The 18293-nt window shown below is 50.8% G+C and overlaps 1 protein-coding gene across 1 annotated transcript; it reads right to left on the bottom strand.

Annotated features, from left to right (window-relative positions):
- Positions 1-69: 69 nt before the first annotated feature.
- Positions 70-18149, bottom strand: HTR6 (5-hydroxytryptamine receptor 6). The gene is made up of 3 exons (XM_090024312.1): positions 11777-18149; positions 3393-3551; positions 70-2434 (listed from the first exon to the last, which is right to left on the bottom strand). Exons 1-3 carry the CDS (start codon positions 12500-12502, stop codon positions 2009-2011), a joined length of 1311 nt encoding a protein of 436 aa, XP_089880438.1. The 5' UTR covers positions 12503-18149; the 3' UTR covers positions 70-2008.
- Between the last annotated feature and the right edge of the window lie 144 nt (positions 18150-18293).

Raw genomic sequence — 18293 nt, 5'->3', positions numbered from 1 at the left:
TTAATTAAGACACTCTCCAGACTGCATTGTATGTACAATGGAGAGAATAACACTGAGCAGTTCCCTGGCAGGTTTGAAGCTTCATTGCCTTTTGCAAAGTGTGTTGAGATCCTTGGATAAAAAGTAGGGAAGCCAGGGCCAAGTCTCACAATTGTCATACAAGGCAAAGTTTTTTCAGTGACTTAATAGGCCTCAAAGCACCCGTCCTTTTCTTTTCTGTCCTTCGCATTTCCCTTCGAGAAATCCCCTTTCCCTCCAAGGCTTTTAACTTGACCTTAATAAGAGGAACAAAATGAATCTGTATTTTCTCTTTCCAAAACACCGCCCACCCCAGGCTTGCTAATACGACCATATGTTGGTTTGTGCACTCTCAGACTGGGCAGAAGATGTGCGTGTGCTGTCCTCTGTGCCGTGTGTGATGCTCTCCCCACCCCCTGCACTTGACCTGCTGTGCTGCTGAGCATGACATCCGTTCCAACAACAGTCCTAAGCTTCTCTGTGGAGGTCATGGTCCCCTACCCCTACCTCGAATGCAGGTCTGCCGTGGTTGGAGCACTGGAGCTGTTTCGTGTGGCAAAAGCCAGCTCAGCAGAGTGGATCTCTGCACCTGGATTCAAACTGCAGGTGGAGTTTAGATCAGCAGAATGCAGCTGCCGAAATCGGACTGTGGTCACAGGATGAGCAAATGCCGCTCCCAGGATATGTCACCAAACACAGCGGTGCCGTCCACCCATACCTGGGAGCACAAACACTGAGATTATGTTTTGAATTGTTTCCCGTGAATTTGTAACTGCACCCCCCTTCATCACAATAACCTCCACAATGACAGCAGTTAGACTGTGCAGACAGTTGCCCACTGTTAGTCCAAGGATGTCAAGGCGCTTTGTGAAAGCAGGTGAGCACTGTGATCCCTGCCTTCAGATGGGCAAACTGAGGTATTTAGTATAGAAACACAGAAAACGAGGGCTGGAAGGGACCTCAGGATCATCTAGTCTAGGCCTCTGCTCCAGGCAGAAATGTGCCCCCTTGCAGCTCCCACAGACTTCACCAGCAATTAGAGGTGCTTGGCAAGTGAAAATGCATGTTTCTAGGCAGGGTACTAGTACTAGTGCCACAGCACTAATCTGGCAGCTGGGGCTTGCAGGGTCAGAGTAGCAGCCTGGCTTTTGCCCTTTAAAGGCTCACCCTCAAAGTGCCCCCTTTACTTGGGCTTTCAGAACAGAACAAGAGAATCCAGCATCCCAGAGTTTCCCAGACATCATTCAAACCTTGTGTACCAGTATGAAAGGACTGGCATGGAGCAGAGATTGCTCTCTGCCAGGAGGCAGCACTGGGCTCTTCTTGGATTCCTTTGCCTGCTAGATCCAGTTCAGCATTTTTCTCATCCTCTTCATTTTTGCTGTGGGCTGATTTCAAATTCTACATTCTGATCAAGAGAAGGGAAAATATCACCACTGTTTTAACTCAGAGATACTAAAAGCATCATACCCAGGCACTTCATGCCTAGTTCAGCCTCTAAGAGCACTTGGGCTGCTTTGTGGTTCACAGATAAGGAGCAGGGAGTAGCACCAGTGAGAAAGCGAGTACAGAGAGACCAGCAATTCAGCAATAAAATGTGGCTTCACTTTTTTAAACAAGCCCAAACTGTAACAGATGAAGAAATGGTTAGCGACTTCCACACAAAGAGGAGATACATTTCCCTTCCTGCAGCTAAGCTGTCAAAGAACCCAGTGATTTGTTTGCAGGGTGGCAGGGGGCTATATATCATGGTAAATCAATGCCGCGGGATGTCCGTACAGCCCGTTTTAGTTCAAGAGGTCCCTGTACCTATACACATACATGCACACGCACACACAGCACCACCTACTCCTCCATCTCTGCCTTTGTCCTCAGGGGCCCCACCTTATGGCAGCAGGTACCGTTAGGCAGCGTATGGCTAGTTTGTCAATTGGGAGACCCCATAACAAGCTCTCCCCAGCCGTCTTCTGTTCCTATCCAAGCACCTCGGTCAATCCATGGGAGTGTTTAGTTGATTGATCTGCAGCTCCTGGTCTGTGTGGTCCAAGTCAAATAGGTTGACTGAATCGGCCCCCGTGACTGGGATGGACTCCAAGTGATGGTCTTTGCAAGCGGGCAGAAAGATGTGCTCATTCACTTGGATGACCGAGTCCACAGAGTCAGTCTCGCCCTGCAAAGTGAGGACATTCTTGAGGGACATCCCCAACCGCTGCCCGCTGTTGGAGTTCCTCATGGACAGGGAGATGGCACTGGGCCTGCGTTCCCATGAGCGCCGGCAGCAGGGCAGGTACTTAGCCATGGCTCTCTTGAAGTCCCTCATGAAGAGCGGGTAGATGATGGGGTTCATGGTGCTGTTGCAGTAACCAAGCCAGGTGAGCACGTCAAAGAAGCCGGCAGGGACGCAGTCACATACTGCCTGCGGGGGTGGGGGGGAGAGAGCGGAGGTTAGACCAAGTCACTGAGGCCGTTTACAGTGCTGTGGCTGCCTCAACCTTTCCCCGAGCTTTCTGTGCTCTGGGGCTTGGTTGTGCTGCCCCTGGGACAGTCACATCCCAACTCTGGCCTTTGCGGAGGGAGTTCTGGGCCTTTCCATGTGCTCCAAGGAGGGAAGTCCCTGTGGGGGACCACGGAAAAGCAAACGCAGGCAGCAGCCTGGGGCAGGGTTCGTCACAGCAGGGGTGGGGGAAGCATCCAGGACTCCTCAGCTTCTTGCAGGGAGAATCAGTACAGGACAAGGAGCCCAGGGGAGGCCAAGCTCCCTTTCCAGAAGGGGCTGCCTCACTGGGTGCAGCTACAAAAGCGGGAGTGCACTGGCAAAGCCATCAGCCCCATGCGCGGGGAGCAACAGTGCTTCTTCCCCCTCCCAGCAGGGGGAATGAGCTTGGCTTTGAGAGGGGCTCAGCATGTTCACCTCACTGCAGGTTCCCAGCACAGAGGCAGGACTTGCACTGGGAGGGTGGGATTGAGCCAGTACAAGAAGCTAAAATGGCCTTCAGGAAGGCCCACGAGCAGCAGTTGTGTGTCCTGCTTTGCCTGGTTCTAGCTCCTGGCCAAGCAGCCATGGCTTCCACCAGGCATGGCCCCAGACATCCTCGCACAAAGGACAGTCCTTGCCCTGGGGAGCTGAGAGCTCTGTGTGTAGGCGTCTCACTCCCCTCTGCCTTCAAAGCACCTTTTAAAAACGGGCCCTTCCAGCCAGATGTCATGTGGGCAGGGATGGGAAAGGGCTCAGGAGAAGGGCAGAGAGGCCAGTGATGTTATACGGGAGCCACAGACATTGCACTTGTGTTTATCCACACTGCTTCTCGGGGGCTTTGCTCAAGGGGGGGACGCATGTGATGGATAGGGGTAGAAAACAATCTGCCCGGACTTACTTGTGCCATGTTAGCCACGAAGAAGGGGAGCCAGGCCACGAAGAACATGCCCAGCAGGATGCCCAGGGTCAGGCTGGCCTTCAAGGCTTTCTTGCTGTGCTTATTGACAAATTTCCTGCTCTCACTCGTGGCCGCCGATTGGCTCTGGGCTCTGGAGACCTGCGGAGGAGGAGGAGGAGCGGCGTGAGAAGGAAGCCTCAACAGCAGGAGGGACCCATGTAATGAAGCCCCCAGCAAGCGTTGCTGCCTTGTCCTCGGTAATTACCCAGGGAGATGAGGATACACTGGGACGTGGCTCAGACTCAACTCCCATGGCGAGCAACACAGTACAAGGTGCCTCCGCAGAATGCAGCTCCCAGCCGGACTGTCAGCACAAGCCTGATGGGCCCCTGGAAGGGAGGCCACAACACAGAGGGAACATGGTGTCCTGGCTGCAGGCGGGCATGGTTCCCTGTGCTACAGCATGGGTTTCATGCCTCCCTTGCAGGACCCCAGGTTTGAAAAACGCTGAGTGCCCACAGCTGCCAACCACTTGAATGGGATTTGCACTGGGCAGAATGAAGCTGTCCAACACAGGGCCAGTGGGTGCATGTTGTCCAACACTAGAGATACTACAGAGGCCTTGAATGGCAAATCAGACATCAGTGCACTACCCCGAACTTCCCTTAGACCCTCTCCTTTTCTTGTCAGGGAAACTGATGCATGGAGCAGGGGCAGGAATTTCCCAAGCCCACACAGTTACGCAGTGGTAGGATTTGGATTCACATCCACCCAGAAGTGCCAGGCATGTAGCTGCCTCGTGATATCCCAGTACACATGAAAGAATGGGCAGGTGGCACGTGCTGTCTGAACCCTCCCTGCCTCCCCTCCAAATTGGGGTGAGGTGGCAAGGGTGCTACAACGTAGGGTGGACATCCCAGCGGTTGCAAGTTCAACACTACAGCAGACGCACTCACCGCAACGGCCTGTCATTCCAATGAATCTGCAGATCCTGCTAAGTACCCTGTTACGAGTACATGGGAAGGAAGGGAGGACCCCCCAGACTGGCCTGGCAGGGAAGGCTGTGATTAAAACTAGAAGCGCCGAGAAAAGGAAAAATTCTACCCACTAAAGAATGGCTTCGGTATTGGGCACCTCTTGTTACTGTGGAAATCCAAGGAAATCAATTGTTCTCTGGAAGAATTGACCGAGAAGCAGCTTAGCCTCACAGTGCAGCCACATCATTGCATTTTTTAAAAACAGGGTCCTACATATTTCAGTTCACAAACACCAGGACTGGCTGTGGCTTCCGTCTAGCTCAGCAGTCACTAATCATTTTGCCAGCATCCTGGCTTAATGAAATAAGCCACAGCTTGCTGATCAGCCCTCCCTTCCACAAACATATTCCCATTACCAGTGGAACACCCCGGTGGCTTTCTGCTTTGCATCTCATTTTTTTTGGCCTGCCGTTTTATTCCAGTTGAGTTGAGGCCGGATGCAAATGACGGCTCCACTGCACCAAAGACACGATTCTTTCTGCAAGAGACCAGCTCCCATCCCTCAGCCAGGCCCATCTGAAAGCCCCATTTTAGTGCCACTGGTTTAACTGGGAGTAGGATGGTGGGTTGCAACAGGCCTTCACTCAGTGAGGCAGTTTGAACACAATCTAACCCCAAGCACCTGCTTCAGGCTCCTTGGTTTCAAACTGTCACATGCCCCGGTCCAGTCTGTGGCCTCCCTGCTCTCCGTGGTGCTGAAGATTGTTCCTTCCTGCCCACCCCTACCCCCAGCTGCTTTTCGGGCCAAGTTCAGTCCGTGCAATTGCTGATCATGCTCCAACAACCATTCTGGGCCAGCTCTTTAGCTGTGTGATTTATGCAAAGGGAGGATCTAGCCATGTGCTTCCCAAACTTTTCCTTAGCATGACCCCCATTTCCTCAGCATGGCCCCTCACTCCCAACCCACCTCCGCAACCCCATCTGCTGATGTTGCAGCCCCATTTGGGGTTGCAGACCCCCATTTGGGAACTGCTGATCTCGCCCTTTAAATCTGATTGCTGGTGGAGTTTGATGCCTCAGAAAAATCACCAGCATTGATATTAGTTCCTGTTCCTCATTCTTCTTCCTAAACTACATGACTTCTCGCCTCCCACAAGTGTGTTGGCTGGGTCAGCAAGTCCCAGCTCTTTATGTGAGAGAGAGGGAGGGAACAACAAATTAAGTCAAGGTATTTAAAGGCAATTAAGTTTGTCTTTTCCCTGTGGGATCCAGGGTCAATAGAGACTATTACTGAGGAATTAAATCTGTTCGACTTAGCAGCAATTACTTTTGCCTGCAGAAACTGATTATAAATGAACCCAAATTCAGCCACATTTTGGTTATAAAAATACATGCAGGGGTTCAACCACTCACTTGGAGAAAAGAGGTATTCAGCCTGTAATTGCAAGCAACTGACAAAATATTGGAGGCAGAATAAGATTTCCGAACAGGGTCATGTTCTAGCATTTCAAATTCTCTTCCATTCCACATGCTTTCTTCCCATCTGTGTGAAGTATATCACACACATGCACGCGTGCACACACACAATTAGAAAGGCTTGTGATTAGGAAGACGGACAGGACTAGCTATTGTGTGGGATGGCACCATTTGTGTGATAAATCTCATCCATTTTTGCACTGCTGACCAATTCCATCTACCCATCAATTCATCTCCAGGTCTGTTCAGGCTACGAATTTCCCAGATCTCTGAATGTACCAGAACAGCTGCCATTGCAGCAGGAGGGAGGAAGCCTGATAAGAATATTTCACTTTTCAGCAAAACTATATTGCGGTGAGCTAAGCGGGCATGTGGTCAACATCCAGGCCTCAGTGGCATGTTTGAAGTCCAACATCTAGACACTTCAGGATAGTGTCTCTCTCAGGGAGAGAGAATGATAACCTCAAGTACACTTCCCACTGGCCAAAGCGTTCCCTGCTCAGCATGCTCTTTGTGAGGAATCACCATCTCTTAGACCAAGAGACCCTTCAATGTCTAACCCAGGTGTTCTTCATTTCAGTTCCCATCTAAATTTTAAGCTGGACAACACTCCAAATCCCCTCAAGTAGGCCTCTCTTGGAGTCTGGCCCTAGGCTACTGCATAAAGGGAGAAGGCAGCTTCTTCTCTTGTCCCATTTTAAAACCAGGTAGTGCCCCTCATTGCATCATGTATGGAGCCTGCTCCCAGTCCTGTGGTAAGCCAGCTCTGATGACACCTACTGAACTAAGGGATCCTGAAAAGAAGATTGCCTTGATTCTGGATTAGGCCTGCATGGGGCACTGAGCTGCCCAGGCACATCAAGAGTGGGGCAGATCTGGGCATGTGAAAAGACACCTGGGGAACATGCCTATCAGACAGGAGGCACCTGTAGAGTTTCATAGATTTCATAGACATTAGGACTGGAAGGGACCTCACAAGATCATAAAGTCCAGCCCCCCCCGCCCAAGTCAGCTAGGGTCAAAGGATCCCAGCAAGATAAGCATCCAGATGTTTCTTGAAAGTGTCCAGAGTAGGTGCTTCACCACCACTGGGGGGAATCTGTTCCAGGCCTTGGGGGTTCAGACAGTAAAGAAGCTTTTCCTTATGTCCAGCTTGAAATAGTCTTTCAGGAGCTTGTGACCGCTGGAGTTCAGGCACCCGCAGGGGTGGGCAGCAGCTAAGGGCGGAAGTTCACAGCTGCAGTTCTAGACTTTGGCACCTTCATTCTGCCAAAAGTCCTCCTTTGACACTGAGACCTTTCACACACACGTGTTGCTGAGGATGTAGTGCCACATCTGGGTTCCTCTTGCTACTTCCACTGACCCGGTTACAGGTCCTAGTTTGACTATTGCATTCCTTTTAGACAAGTTGGTGAATTAAGTTCCCCAGGCAGGAAAGGTAGCGAGGGTTGTGACATCAGGAAGCGGCTGAGCAGGGAGATCTCTCTTACATTGTATTTCAGTGGCAGACCTGAGGATATATTATTCATCTCAGTATTCAGCACCGGTCACAAATGTGGTGCATGCATGGCCATCCAGTCCCTACTCACAGCAACTACTAATGAACCCAGCTCAGAGGTTAATTAGATTTCTTGACAGAGACAAATAGGGTGGTGCTAGTACAGAGCCCAGCAACAGCCCTGCCACTGCAGCCCAGGGCTGAGTGGGATGTACTAAAGGCACACAGCAGAACCCAGGGGGCTTTGGATAAATGGTTCCCACTTGCCTTTAACCCTCATCCAGCTTTTAAGCACCGGGTACCTTGTTTCTTGCTAATTCCAGCCTGCTGATGTCCCGCAGATCCCAGGAGATGGCAACGGGGAAGGCTCTTTCTAAAAAGGGGAAGAAAGTGGTTTCCAGTGCTTTGAGGCTGCTGTCATTCCCTATCCCTTCCCTGCCACCAAGTCGCACCAAGCAGAGCGGCATCAAGCTCCATGCTCCCTAACAATGGGCGTGACAGCTTCTCCTCCTCCACACGGTTATTTTTGTGACTGCTGTTCCCTTCTCCACAGCTGAACAAGCAAGGGGGCGAGAGCGAGAGAGAGCAAGGCTCTTTCTGGTCAGCAAAGCTCCTTGGCACCCCCAGTTTCCAAGTGAAATCTGGCCTGCTTTTGCAGCCCCAGAAACCTCAGGGAGCTGTCCCATGCGAGCAGGGGACTGGGAGAAGGGGGGCCAGGACTAAAGAGTCCCTACTGCCCCATCTCAGGACAGTTGGGCCCTTGGGTGCCATTCCCAGTAGTCACCAAATCACTGTGCCTTTGTTTCCCCATCTATAGCAGAGGATTTTGAATACTCAATGCCTGAGGAGTCTTGGAGATATAATTAATCAAGTGCTTTGAGATCCTTAAGTGCAAGGTGCTGTAGACATGCAATACACCCTCCTGGGCAGGGTGTTTCAAGGTGCCCAGAGAGAGAGTGGAGAGAGATTTGCAAGGTTCATGGTTGGCGATCCTGGTTTTCTCTGATTTAAAAAAAATCCCCAATTTTTGGGTTTAGAAAGAGTAACCCCACATCCACATTTTTCTGTGCTTTAAATGAAACACTGTTAATATATAGATATAGATAGTGGTGTTTCATTTTAATCATGGAAAAATGTGGATGTGGGGTTACTTTTTTTTTAACTGAATATTGGGGGGGGGTTTAAATCAGAGGAAATCAGGATCCCTGCTCATGATGGATATTTTCCATTAAACTATCCTCTCTTTTTTGTCTCTCTAACGAGTGCAGTCATTCCTAGAAGGCCCTGGGATGCCATGCGTCGACCCCAACACACTTTGATCATCATGAAGGGGAGAAAGATTAAAGAATTCACTCATATCTGAGAGAAACCAAACATCCAGCCCAGAGCAGAGAGCCAGGAAAGGCCTAAAGTAAGCAACAATTACATTTGCAATGAATCCAGTGTACAAGTCTCTGTGTGTTTCCATGAAGGAGAGAGGGAGAGACTTGGGACAATGTCTTTAAAGCCCTCCAGATCATTTTTCCTCTTCCTGATTTCTAAAGTCTCAACCATTAGAAATGAAGCTGTACCTTCTTCAGTCCTAGATATAGGACTTCCAGCACTGAAGCTAAGAAGCTGAAACTAGGGGGATCTACACATGCATACACACAGACAAGGACATTTTTCCAAAAACATTGAGGCAAACTGGCTGTAGAGGGACTTTTTGCTCAGTTACACCAGTAAATCCAACAGAGTTCCCCCAGTATAAAACTGGTGTAAGGGGACAGAGAAATCTTCATTACTTCCCTAAGGACCCTTTCAGCTAATAAAAATCAAACCAATGCTTGCCATTGGTCAGCGTGGTGAAGGAGGTTTGGGTCCAGCAGAGCAGGTGCAGGTCACCCCATAGTGGTTTCAATCTAGATGGCATCAGGGCCAGCTTCTCTCACCCTTGTCCATTAGCCCCTGTTCCCCCAACCCAGTGTTGGCTGATTCACCCACATCCCATCCTGCTTGGATCCTTCACTTGGCCATGATGAATAGGGAGGACATCACCATACCCCATGAACTGTACCTTGTCTTTCAGGACCAGACACAGTAAGCATTTGAGCCAAGGGCCCCACTGCACAGGGGCAGTCCCTGCTCTTCAGACAAGAGCAAAGTGTGGGGAACCTCCACCTCTTCCCACCTCCCCTGAACTGGGGAGGGACTCACTGGCCTTGGTTTCTCGTACTCCTTCTGGAGCCCGCTTCGGGTACAGGTGCAGCATCGCCTGCTGGGCCAGATCCCGTCACGCCTGGGGCACTGGGAACAGGTCACTGGGCAGTCATGATGTGGCAGGGAAGAGCTGCCCGTTTTTGTGCTGGATTCCCATTGGTCTTCTCAACCGTCATAGGCTCCATCATATTATAGATGCACACACACACATGCGTATGGTCAAATATGGGTCATTTGCCCCTCGTTACAATTCTCACGCTATGGACACAGGAATGAGTTTGCATGAGGTACACTACTTGGTTTGCGAGGCAACCTGCCTCACACCTACCATGGAGTAAAAACACCTGGGCTGTTACCACCTGTCTGCTCCTCAGTGATAAGTTCACACCTTGCTTACCCCAGGGTGCCTTGTTCTCGGGCCCAGGCCCTCAGGCACAATGAATGAGGTTGTGTCCTTTGGCCAGACATAGTGCTCAGCTGGTGGTAATGAGGCTAATGAGGGTGGAGGCAGAAAGCCCACATTTAGTGTCTCATTACTACAGCTTGGGTCTGATCCTGTGAGGTGCTCAGCTGGGTCTAGGCAGCGCTGAACCCTACCAACTCACATCATAAGCAATGGAGTGCAGTCAGCACCTTTCTGGACCAAGCCTTCATCAGCACTTTGCAGTGCAGGCGCTAAAGTATCAGGCTCCCCCAGGGAGTTTTGTCGAGTTTTCCTGCCTGGAGAGGTGAGCAGGGGTGCAGATGCTGTTCTGTGCCTCACCTGCTCTTGCAGTTCTTCTCTTCCAGGCCCTACGGGGCAATGGGGACCTATTGCAGGCACTTGGGAAAGCAGGGCAGTGCAGAGAGATGTCAGGGAAGCAACAACGCAAAAGGCATTTGGACTGGAGTAGGTGGCCTTTAATAAAGCCTATGTCTACGTACCACTTCCTCTCTGAAGAGCAGGAGCAGTGAAGGCTCAGCACAACCCTGCAAACCAGGTTATCATCATCCCCATTTTACAGGGGTGGGGAACGGGCAGTGCAGGAAAGTGACTTGCCAGAGTCTCTCAGCAAGTCAGTAGCAGAGCATGGGACAGAAGCAGACACCTGCCTCTCCGTTACCCTTTTCCCATGACCAGAAAATCAGCATTGCAGCGAGTGGTGCCACAAGTCCCGAACACCAAGGGTGTGTATGTCAGGAGGACAGCAAAGGCTGGCAGGGCTGCAGAAAGAAACCTTGACCAGGCTGCCTCAGCTTGACAAACCCCAGTGTACTTAGAAGACAGCAAGGAGCCTCCACCCACCAGGACTGATGGCAGGGAGCACCCCCGAAGCCCCTGACACCACTGCAGTCATGCTCCATGCCGCAGCAGCAACAAACACCTTCCCACCACTCTCAGGAGGTGCTTTCTCCTCGGGTTGCCCCTGACCAGTCTGCAGATTCCTTTCAGAGCACCCGGGCATCATTCACCGGGGACAGGCAGAGCTGCAGGGCAACTATTCAAAGGCCTGGGGTGGGCTGACCAAGGGCTAGGGCCTGATCCCAAACTGCCATCAAATCAATGGGTGTCTTTCCTTGCTGGGCTGAACTCCTGGAAATAGTGGGGTAGGAAAGGCGTAGAGCGGAAGGATTTTTCCTAGGAGGAGATTGACCTGTCCCCTTCCCCGAAACAGATAGAGGGAAAGGGGAGAATTTTCCTGGCTTTTCCCCTTCACCTCCTCTCTCAACAGCCTTAAGTTACTCTTTATTCCCTGAGCTTCCTGCTTGCACCGTAATCAGCCTCTCTAACTTTCCACTCTAGAGATATAAGTGCCTTTGCAGAGTTAAGGGGGGAAATCAGGCTTGTCTCGGCTAAGGAAACTTCTCCAGCTGCTGGCTTCTGCTCCTCAGCGCTGCTTCTGAACTGGCAATGGCTGCTGCGGCGGGACAGACAGCAGGTGGGTCAGTCCTGACCGTCCCTCTCCTGCCCAGACCATCTGGCTCTCGCCCTACCAGCTTCCCTTTCTCCACTACCGGCGGTCCAAGGGAACAGTGCTGCCAAGGTGCAGCTCCTACTAGCCCAAGCGAGTCCATCCCTTGAGTGAGCCTGCAAGCCATCAACCTCCTGCAGTTCCCACCACTGTGGATACTATAGCAAGAGCCCCAAGCTTTCCTAGGAAGGCAGAGCCCGAGATCTGCAGGGATCGTGGGTCAAGTAGACTCCACTGCCTGCACCTAGGAAAATCATGCCTCCACACATCAAGCCTCTTTACCTGTTGTGTGGGATCGTCTGAGGTGGAGGTCACGGTGGTGGTAAGGGACGCCACCTGCACCGCTTGCTTCCTGGCTGCCAGGAGGATCCGGCAATAGGTGAAGGAAATAGCCACAGATGGGAGGAAGAAAGTCAGGCAGGAGGCTATCAGGGCAAAAGGCAAGCTGACCAGGAGCCTGCACTGATCCTCTTCCATGTGGGAGGTGATGTTGAGTGGTGTGATCTCAAACTCCAGCTCGTGCCACCCCATCTTGATGGGCAGGAAGGAGGCCAAGGCAGCTAAGGTCCAGGTCGCAAAGATGAGCCAGACAGCCCTGCAAGAGGTCATCCGCAGCTTGTACTTGAGTGGGGAGATGATGAGCAGGTACCTGTCCAGGCTGATGACGCACAGGTTGAGGATGGAGGCGCTGCAGCACATGATGTCAAAGGCGTACCAGATGGAGCAGAACTCGCCCTCCAGCACCCACCGGCCATACAGCTGGTTCAGCATGGCTGGCGGCATGACCACCAAGCCGACCATGAGGTCAGCCATGAAGAGGGACACCAAGAAGTAGTTGGAGGTGTTGCGCAGGGAGCGCTGCGTGAAAATGAGCAGGATGAGCAGGAAGTTCCCCACGGCGGTCAGCAGGATGATGAAGCAGAGGAAGGCGGTCACCCAGCTGCTCCCGCCAGGGAGAGACCTCTCCCCAATCACACTGGCATTGGGGCTTCCAAAATCTTCTTCCATCGAGGAGGCTCACTGGCTGGGTGATGGTTGAGGAGGGGGCACCGGCAGGTTCCTCGGGGCTGCTCTGGTGATCATTGCCAGGGCCAGCTTTTAAAGTGCCATCTCCTTCTTTTTCCCTCCTTCCCTGTCTGTCTTTCTCTCTCTCTGTCCTCCTTTCTTCTCTCCCTCCCCCTCTCCTCCTCCTCTCCCTCCTCCCTCTCTCTCACTGGTAGTCAAGGCAGAGCGACGTTCTCACGAGCGGATCAGCAGAAGAAAGGTTTCCCCATCACTGCAACCCTATGGTGTGTCACTCCCCTGGGGAGAGGCCAGCAGTGGGAGCAGATGCCAGCGGCTCCTGGCTCTGCTTCTGTCTCTCCCTGCAGCCCTGCTTGCCTACCTGTAGGGCTCTTTGTCCTGAGGTATTGGGGTTTTCCTCCTTAGCTCCTGCATGGCTAAAATCACTGCTGCTGCTGCTGCTGCCTTCAGAGAAAGCAAGAGTCAGAATAGCCCTGATGCAAGGGGAGAGAGATGCTCCTACGGGATCTGGCTGGTGGGAGCAAGATGCAGCATGCAGGTGCATTTGAAGGCAGCATGGGGGTGTCTCCCCTCGGACAGAGGTGCGTTCAGGGCATGTGGGGGTGGGGGCGGGGGTGTATGGTGCCAACCAGACTTTTTTTATCGGCTGCTCTGTGACTGAAAGAAAATGATGCAAAAATGCCAATCTCTCCTCTTAGTATCCTCCCGCCTTTCTTCCTCCCCCGCCTCTCCTCCTCCCTACTCTTGCTAAGGCAAACAGCGATCTGCTCTGAACTCTGTGAAGTAGCAACAGGAGAGCATCCTTAAAGAGACAGCAAATGTTAGCTCTCCCCTCCCAACATACATGTGCATCCTCTCTCTCTACCCGGCCGATGCTGCTGCGGAAGGAAATCTCATGCCAGAGGGTGAAGGTAACGTCAGGGAGCATGTCAGCAGGTCTGAGGATGAAGCCGCCACGCAGGGCCGTGATGAATAGTGAGGACGTCACCATACCCCATGGATCTGGGGGCCTGGTCAGCCAGCCAGGATGTCGAGAGAAATAAAACACTCTGCCTGATTAGCTAGCCCCTGGGCTTTCAGGGCAGCCACATGAGGGAAAAGGGCTTCCCACCACCAACCAGCCAGGCTGTGCCACCAGGTCAACCTGCTGGGAACCAACCTAGCTAGACGCTGAGGGTCTGATCCATTGTGGAGTCTCACTGACTTCAGTGAGCTTTGGATGTGTGCCCATCACTGCGGCACTGGAGCACCAGGAATGTAAGCCGTCAGGAAAAGACTGAGGTCCTGGAGGAACAGGGACCCATGGAAAATGGTGGGAGCCCTGTTCATTGCATCCTCAAAAAGCTATATTGACCAAAGTCCTGAATCATGGCTCTGTGTCCACGTGGGGAGGGACAAGGGCTGAGGGGCATGTACTGTTATTAGGGGCAAGCTAGCACTCGAATAGAGAGCAAAGTGGTTTTGAGCCCTTTTTAGAGATCATTTCACATTTCTTGGTTATTGTTTCCCTTGCCTCCCCCATGCCTCTGGGCCTCAAGTGCTGAAAATAAACACAGGTTAAGAAATGAGCTGGTGTAAAAGCACGTGTAGCTCCATTGAAGCCACTTTACACCAGCTGAGGATCTGGCCTCAGGAAACAAAGTCTGCACTTACAGATAGCACAACTCCTGAGCTCACCACATGGGAGCTCGGTAGTCTGGCCAGGTCACTGCTACTCTGTACTCCGGCTCTATTTAAACTTAAATTTGCAAAAGAGAGCAACTGTATGGAGCCTCTGTCATTTCAGTGGGGCTCATTTTGATTGCAGGGGCCCATCTGGCTGCTACCAAGGCAGGCACAGAGCCTTTAAGACAGGGACTGACCCCAGCTAGCTTACAAATGCAGAGGCATGCTCATATGATCTCTTCTGCCTTGGTGGTTTTCAGCTGTTCCTTCATATCACTCCTGTTATTAAGCCCTGCCTGTTCAACTGCTTCTAAGAAATGTAATTAGGCAGGGTTTAATTATCTAGCCACTGGAAAGAATGTCTTCCTGGGATTAATACGGGAAGAAGAATGATCATATTCTGTACTATTGCAGCAGCGTGGGCTAGAGTCATGCCTTTTTGTCCTCAACCACAAAAACAGTAGGGCGATGGGACAAATTGCCTAAAGAGGTCAAGGAATCTCCTTCACTGGCAGGTTTCAAAAAAAGGTCAGATAAGCATTGGCCGGGGATAGTTTAGGATAAGTGCATGCTGCGTTTGTGAAGGGGGTTGGACTAGATGACCCAAAAAGTCCCTTCCAAGCCTCTGATAGTGGTTAAACACATGCTGCTCTTCTGCACAACTCCACTTTGCCGAGAGCAGTCCACAGCAGGGAATGAATAAGACACCGAGACCTTTTGGGAAATGTGAAGAATTATATCAAGGTGAAAAGCAGTACAGGTTACAACTGATATTGCGGGTATTCCTCACAGCACTAAGGACAGAGCACCTGGTACGTGCATTTAAGTAGACCCAGGATCACTGGCTGAGGACAGACCAACTATGTCACAAGCAGGAGCTTGGAGTTAGACTTTTATGTCCATAATTAGGGTCTCGAGTCATCCACCTGATTTTCCAACGTGCCAAGCTCTCAGAAGCTCCCAAAAACATCAGCTAAATTACACCAATAGAAAACCTGGGTGAGTGGCATCAGAATCAGCCCCATACAGTTTGGTGGTTTAAGAATATTCCATTAAAAATCTATAGACTTGTCAGAAAGGACCAGATTCTCAAAGGGGTTCGTTATCCCCAAACTCCCATTGAGAACCATGGTGACACCCTAAACCCAGCTGAAACCAGAGTGGCTGGATGCTGCATTCCTTTAAAAAACCTGTCCATGACAAGTCAATAGCAAGTAGGAAATGATATTAAGGAGCTTTTTTTCTAGTTACTCTGCTATGAAATGTCTTCTGCTTTAAAAGACAGAGATCCCTCTCCTTAACTCAAGCAATTTTCAGTTAAAGCCTGCTCATTCCAGTGCAGAAATTGCCTGTATTTATTCTGGAAGTACTTGAATTCTGACACAAAGCTCATTAGGTGTAAGAGCAATATGATGGGTTCATCCATAACTGATCAATAATGCAGGAATGTCATGGTGCCCTGCTGGGAAGGGGAGGAGGAAGGAGGGACAACAATTAAGCAGCAGCCCTGGAGAGAAGTATGTTGTGGGGGGAGGAAAGGGAGGGAGAGAGAGGGTGGAGGAGAGGTTGGACTGACTTAGGTCTCTGTGTCTCAAGCAAGTTAAAGTGGGGCAAAGTTTTGCCATATATCAGATCATCTACAGTAACTGTCCTGTCCCTGCTCTGTGGTAAGTAAAAGTGAAACCACTATAGGACTGCCCTGAGTGAAATGGGAATAAGAAGTTAGTACGGTGGACAGCTACCGAAGAGCAGCTGCTTTGCAGTAAATCCTTCTTCCCTTTTAGCTCACTGCAATTTGTTTGTCCACCCCCTCAGTTCTCTCTTGTAAAAAAAGATCCACAGCACTTTGCTTCTGCTAGGGTTAGGGCGGACATAAATGCATTACACATGCTGAGCTCCTCGGATACCACAGCAGTGGGGGCCATGCTAGTCATGGGGACACGCCTGATTGCCACTCAACCCACGTCAGTAAGGGCTGCAAGTCTGAACTTGTTTGGGCCTATGTAAGAAGAGGTTGGTGCCCCCAGTTGGCTTCCCACTGGCATGGATCGTTCCCACGTTGGTATTGCTATTGGTGGGGATGGGCCACAGACAGTGAGCTCTTCTTCCCCTCCTTGAGGTGGTCACTGAAGCAAGTTGGAAGCTCCTTGGCTGGTGGAGGAGTCAGACCCAATATGCATCCATGAACCTCAGCTTTCTCTCTCAGTCAAGTGGTGGAGGGAGTGGATCACATACTGGGTGAGAAGAGGAGAGGACCGTCCTTCCAGGAGCTGTATTGACTTTCAGTTGGCTTCATCTTTAGATCCTGCTGAAACCATCATGAGTGGCACTACCCAGAGTTTATGGAAACAGGGCAATTGCTGAACGCAGTCACCATGTTCATTGTTTTCCTGGAAATCTGCCTGGAGATGCTAATAAAATCCTGCAATACTTAGCATGTGTTGCCATTTCACATGCTTGTTTTTGCCCAGCACCTTGTGACCTTGGGGAACCTGCTCAGAAAAGAATATGATCCATGACATACTTTTCAGCAGAAGAAAAAAATCTACTGACACCTTACCTATTGGCTTTTTACCTGTATGCAACTACAAAACACCTTGTAACAGCAGGGGTCAATGATTTCTAAGGACGGACACCGTGTTTGAGAGATGCTGGCCTAGAAAATTTCTTCCGGCAACACCTTCAACTAAAGGGTCATGTCCCCACCAGTTTTGAAAAGCCTGCTGACCTACTTTCATGTGATATTTAACAAGACTGTCTGTCTGGGATGGGTACTGAATACACTAAAAGGCTGGCCAAAGCAAGCCAGGAATCCATATTCATTTTTTTAAGTATTGCGTAAGGGTGAGGTTAGAAATTACCAGCAACACTTAGTGTGAACTTCTTTTGGTCATTAAACGCAGAATGAAGCCTGTTTGGAGTCTGGACTAGCCAAGCATGAAATAAAAACTACTCAAGGAGTTTTAAAGGGCCATTAAAATCAGGGTTGGAAAAGGCCCATTAAGATCTGTCCAACTCCCAACTTACATGTGGATTGCTTTCTGCTGTGGACTCTCCACTGCTCTGTTCCAACATCTCACCCAAAGTGACTTCTGCCAGTTCCCCTGGGAAACAATCCCATAACTTCACACCTCTCCCTGGCAGGCAGGGCTGCAGCTGTGTCATCGTGTGGCTCCTCTTTTCATCCCTTTATTCCTGAAGACTCCCCGCTCTCAAACTCCTCCTCTGTGCTCTCCAATGCCATTGGGAAAGCACTGGGAAAGGGTGTGATGCAAAGAGAGCAGCAGGAATGTAGGGGGTGTTACACAGCAGCCACGCATGATACGAGGCCAAAATCCCATCCCCATAAGCAACTCACTCCAGGGGGAGGCTCAGATGGGAAGGTGTGGTCAGCGGCTTTTCAAAGCACAGCCATTCAAGGGGTTAATGGCAGGAGGTAGAGAGGGTATTCAGCAACCCCGAGAAGGCCCCTATTTCTTGCAGGGTCCGTGCCCCTGTGGTTAAATCCTCCCTGCCGTAGCCCTATCCCTTCAGAAACAGGTGCTGTTTGCAAATTCCTCACTGATTTTTGGATCCCACCTCTCTTATCCTCAAGGGAAGATGTAATAAACAGTGTGCTCATCCAGCTAAGAGGCCTGGCCCTTCATGAAAGTTTTCACTGGATCAAGGGTGGCATCTAGTGGCAAGATGGGAAAACCAGCTCAGTTTTCCCTGGGGATCTATGTGTGCTGGTCCTTCTCTTGGGAATACCCATACTATTGGGTATTCAAACTTCAAGGTGGAGTGAAGCATGTTATCAACTATTCCCACCCAGGCTAGTAGCTGACTCACTCTGTAATCGTGTCTTACGGCTGCAGTTATTCATACATTGCTATTATTTTAGACAACTTCTACTGGCAGGATAAATATAGCGGAGGTATCCCATGCTGTGTGGGGCCCACATGACCTGGCCTGGTCTGTGCCAGCTTTGATTTGGCTCTAGCTTGGCTGGGAATAAATTCCCAGGGCCAGACAGGTACCCATGCAGCTCCCTGGGCATCAGTTGAGAAGTATACACTCAAACCAGGGTCATATTTTGTCCCAGACAAAAAAGCCACAAATGGATGAGAAA

The sequence above is a fragment of the Crocodylus siamensis genome, chromosome 12 (assembly GCF_052110815.1).
Source record: "Crocodylus siamensis isolate JL-2025a chromosome 12, ASM5211081v1, whole genome shotgun sequence".
Taxonomy (NCBI): domain Eukaryota; kingdom Metazoa; phylum Chordata; order Crocodylia; family Crocodylidae; genus Crocodylus; species Crocodylus siamensis.
Note: the sequence above shows the minus strand (reverse complement) of the source record. Positions and strands in the feature narration are given on the sequence as shown.

Excerpts from the sequence above, each read along its gene's own strand:
- HTR6 (XM_090024312.1), bottom strand. The coding sequence starts at position 12,502 with ATGGAAGAAGATTTTGGAAGCCCCAATGCCAGTGTGATTGGGGAGAGG. Across the intron at positions 3,552-11,776 it reads CAGACGATCCCACACAACAG|GTCTCCAGAGCCCAGAGCCA; the intron begins GTAAAGAGGCTT and ends CCTCCTCCGCAG. Across the intron at positions 2,435-3,392 it reads TCGTGGCTAACATGGCACAA|GCAGTATGTGACTGCGTCCC; the intron begins GTAAGTCCGGGC and ends CCACCCCCGCAG.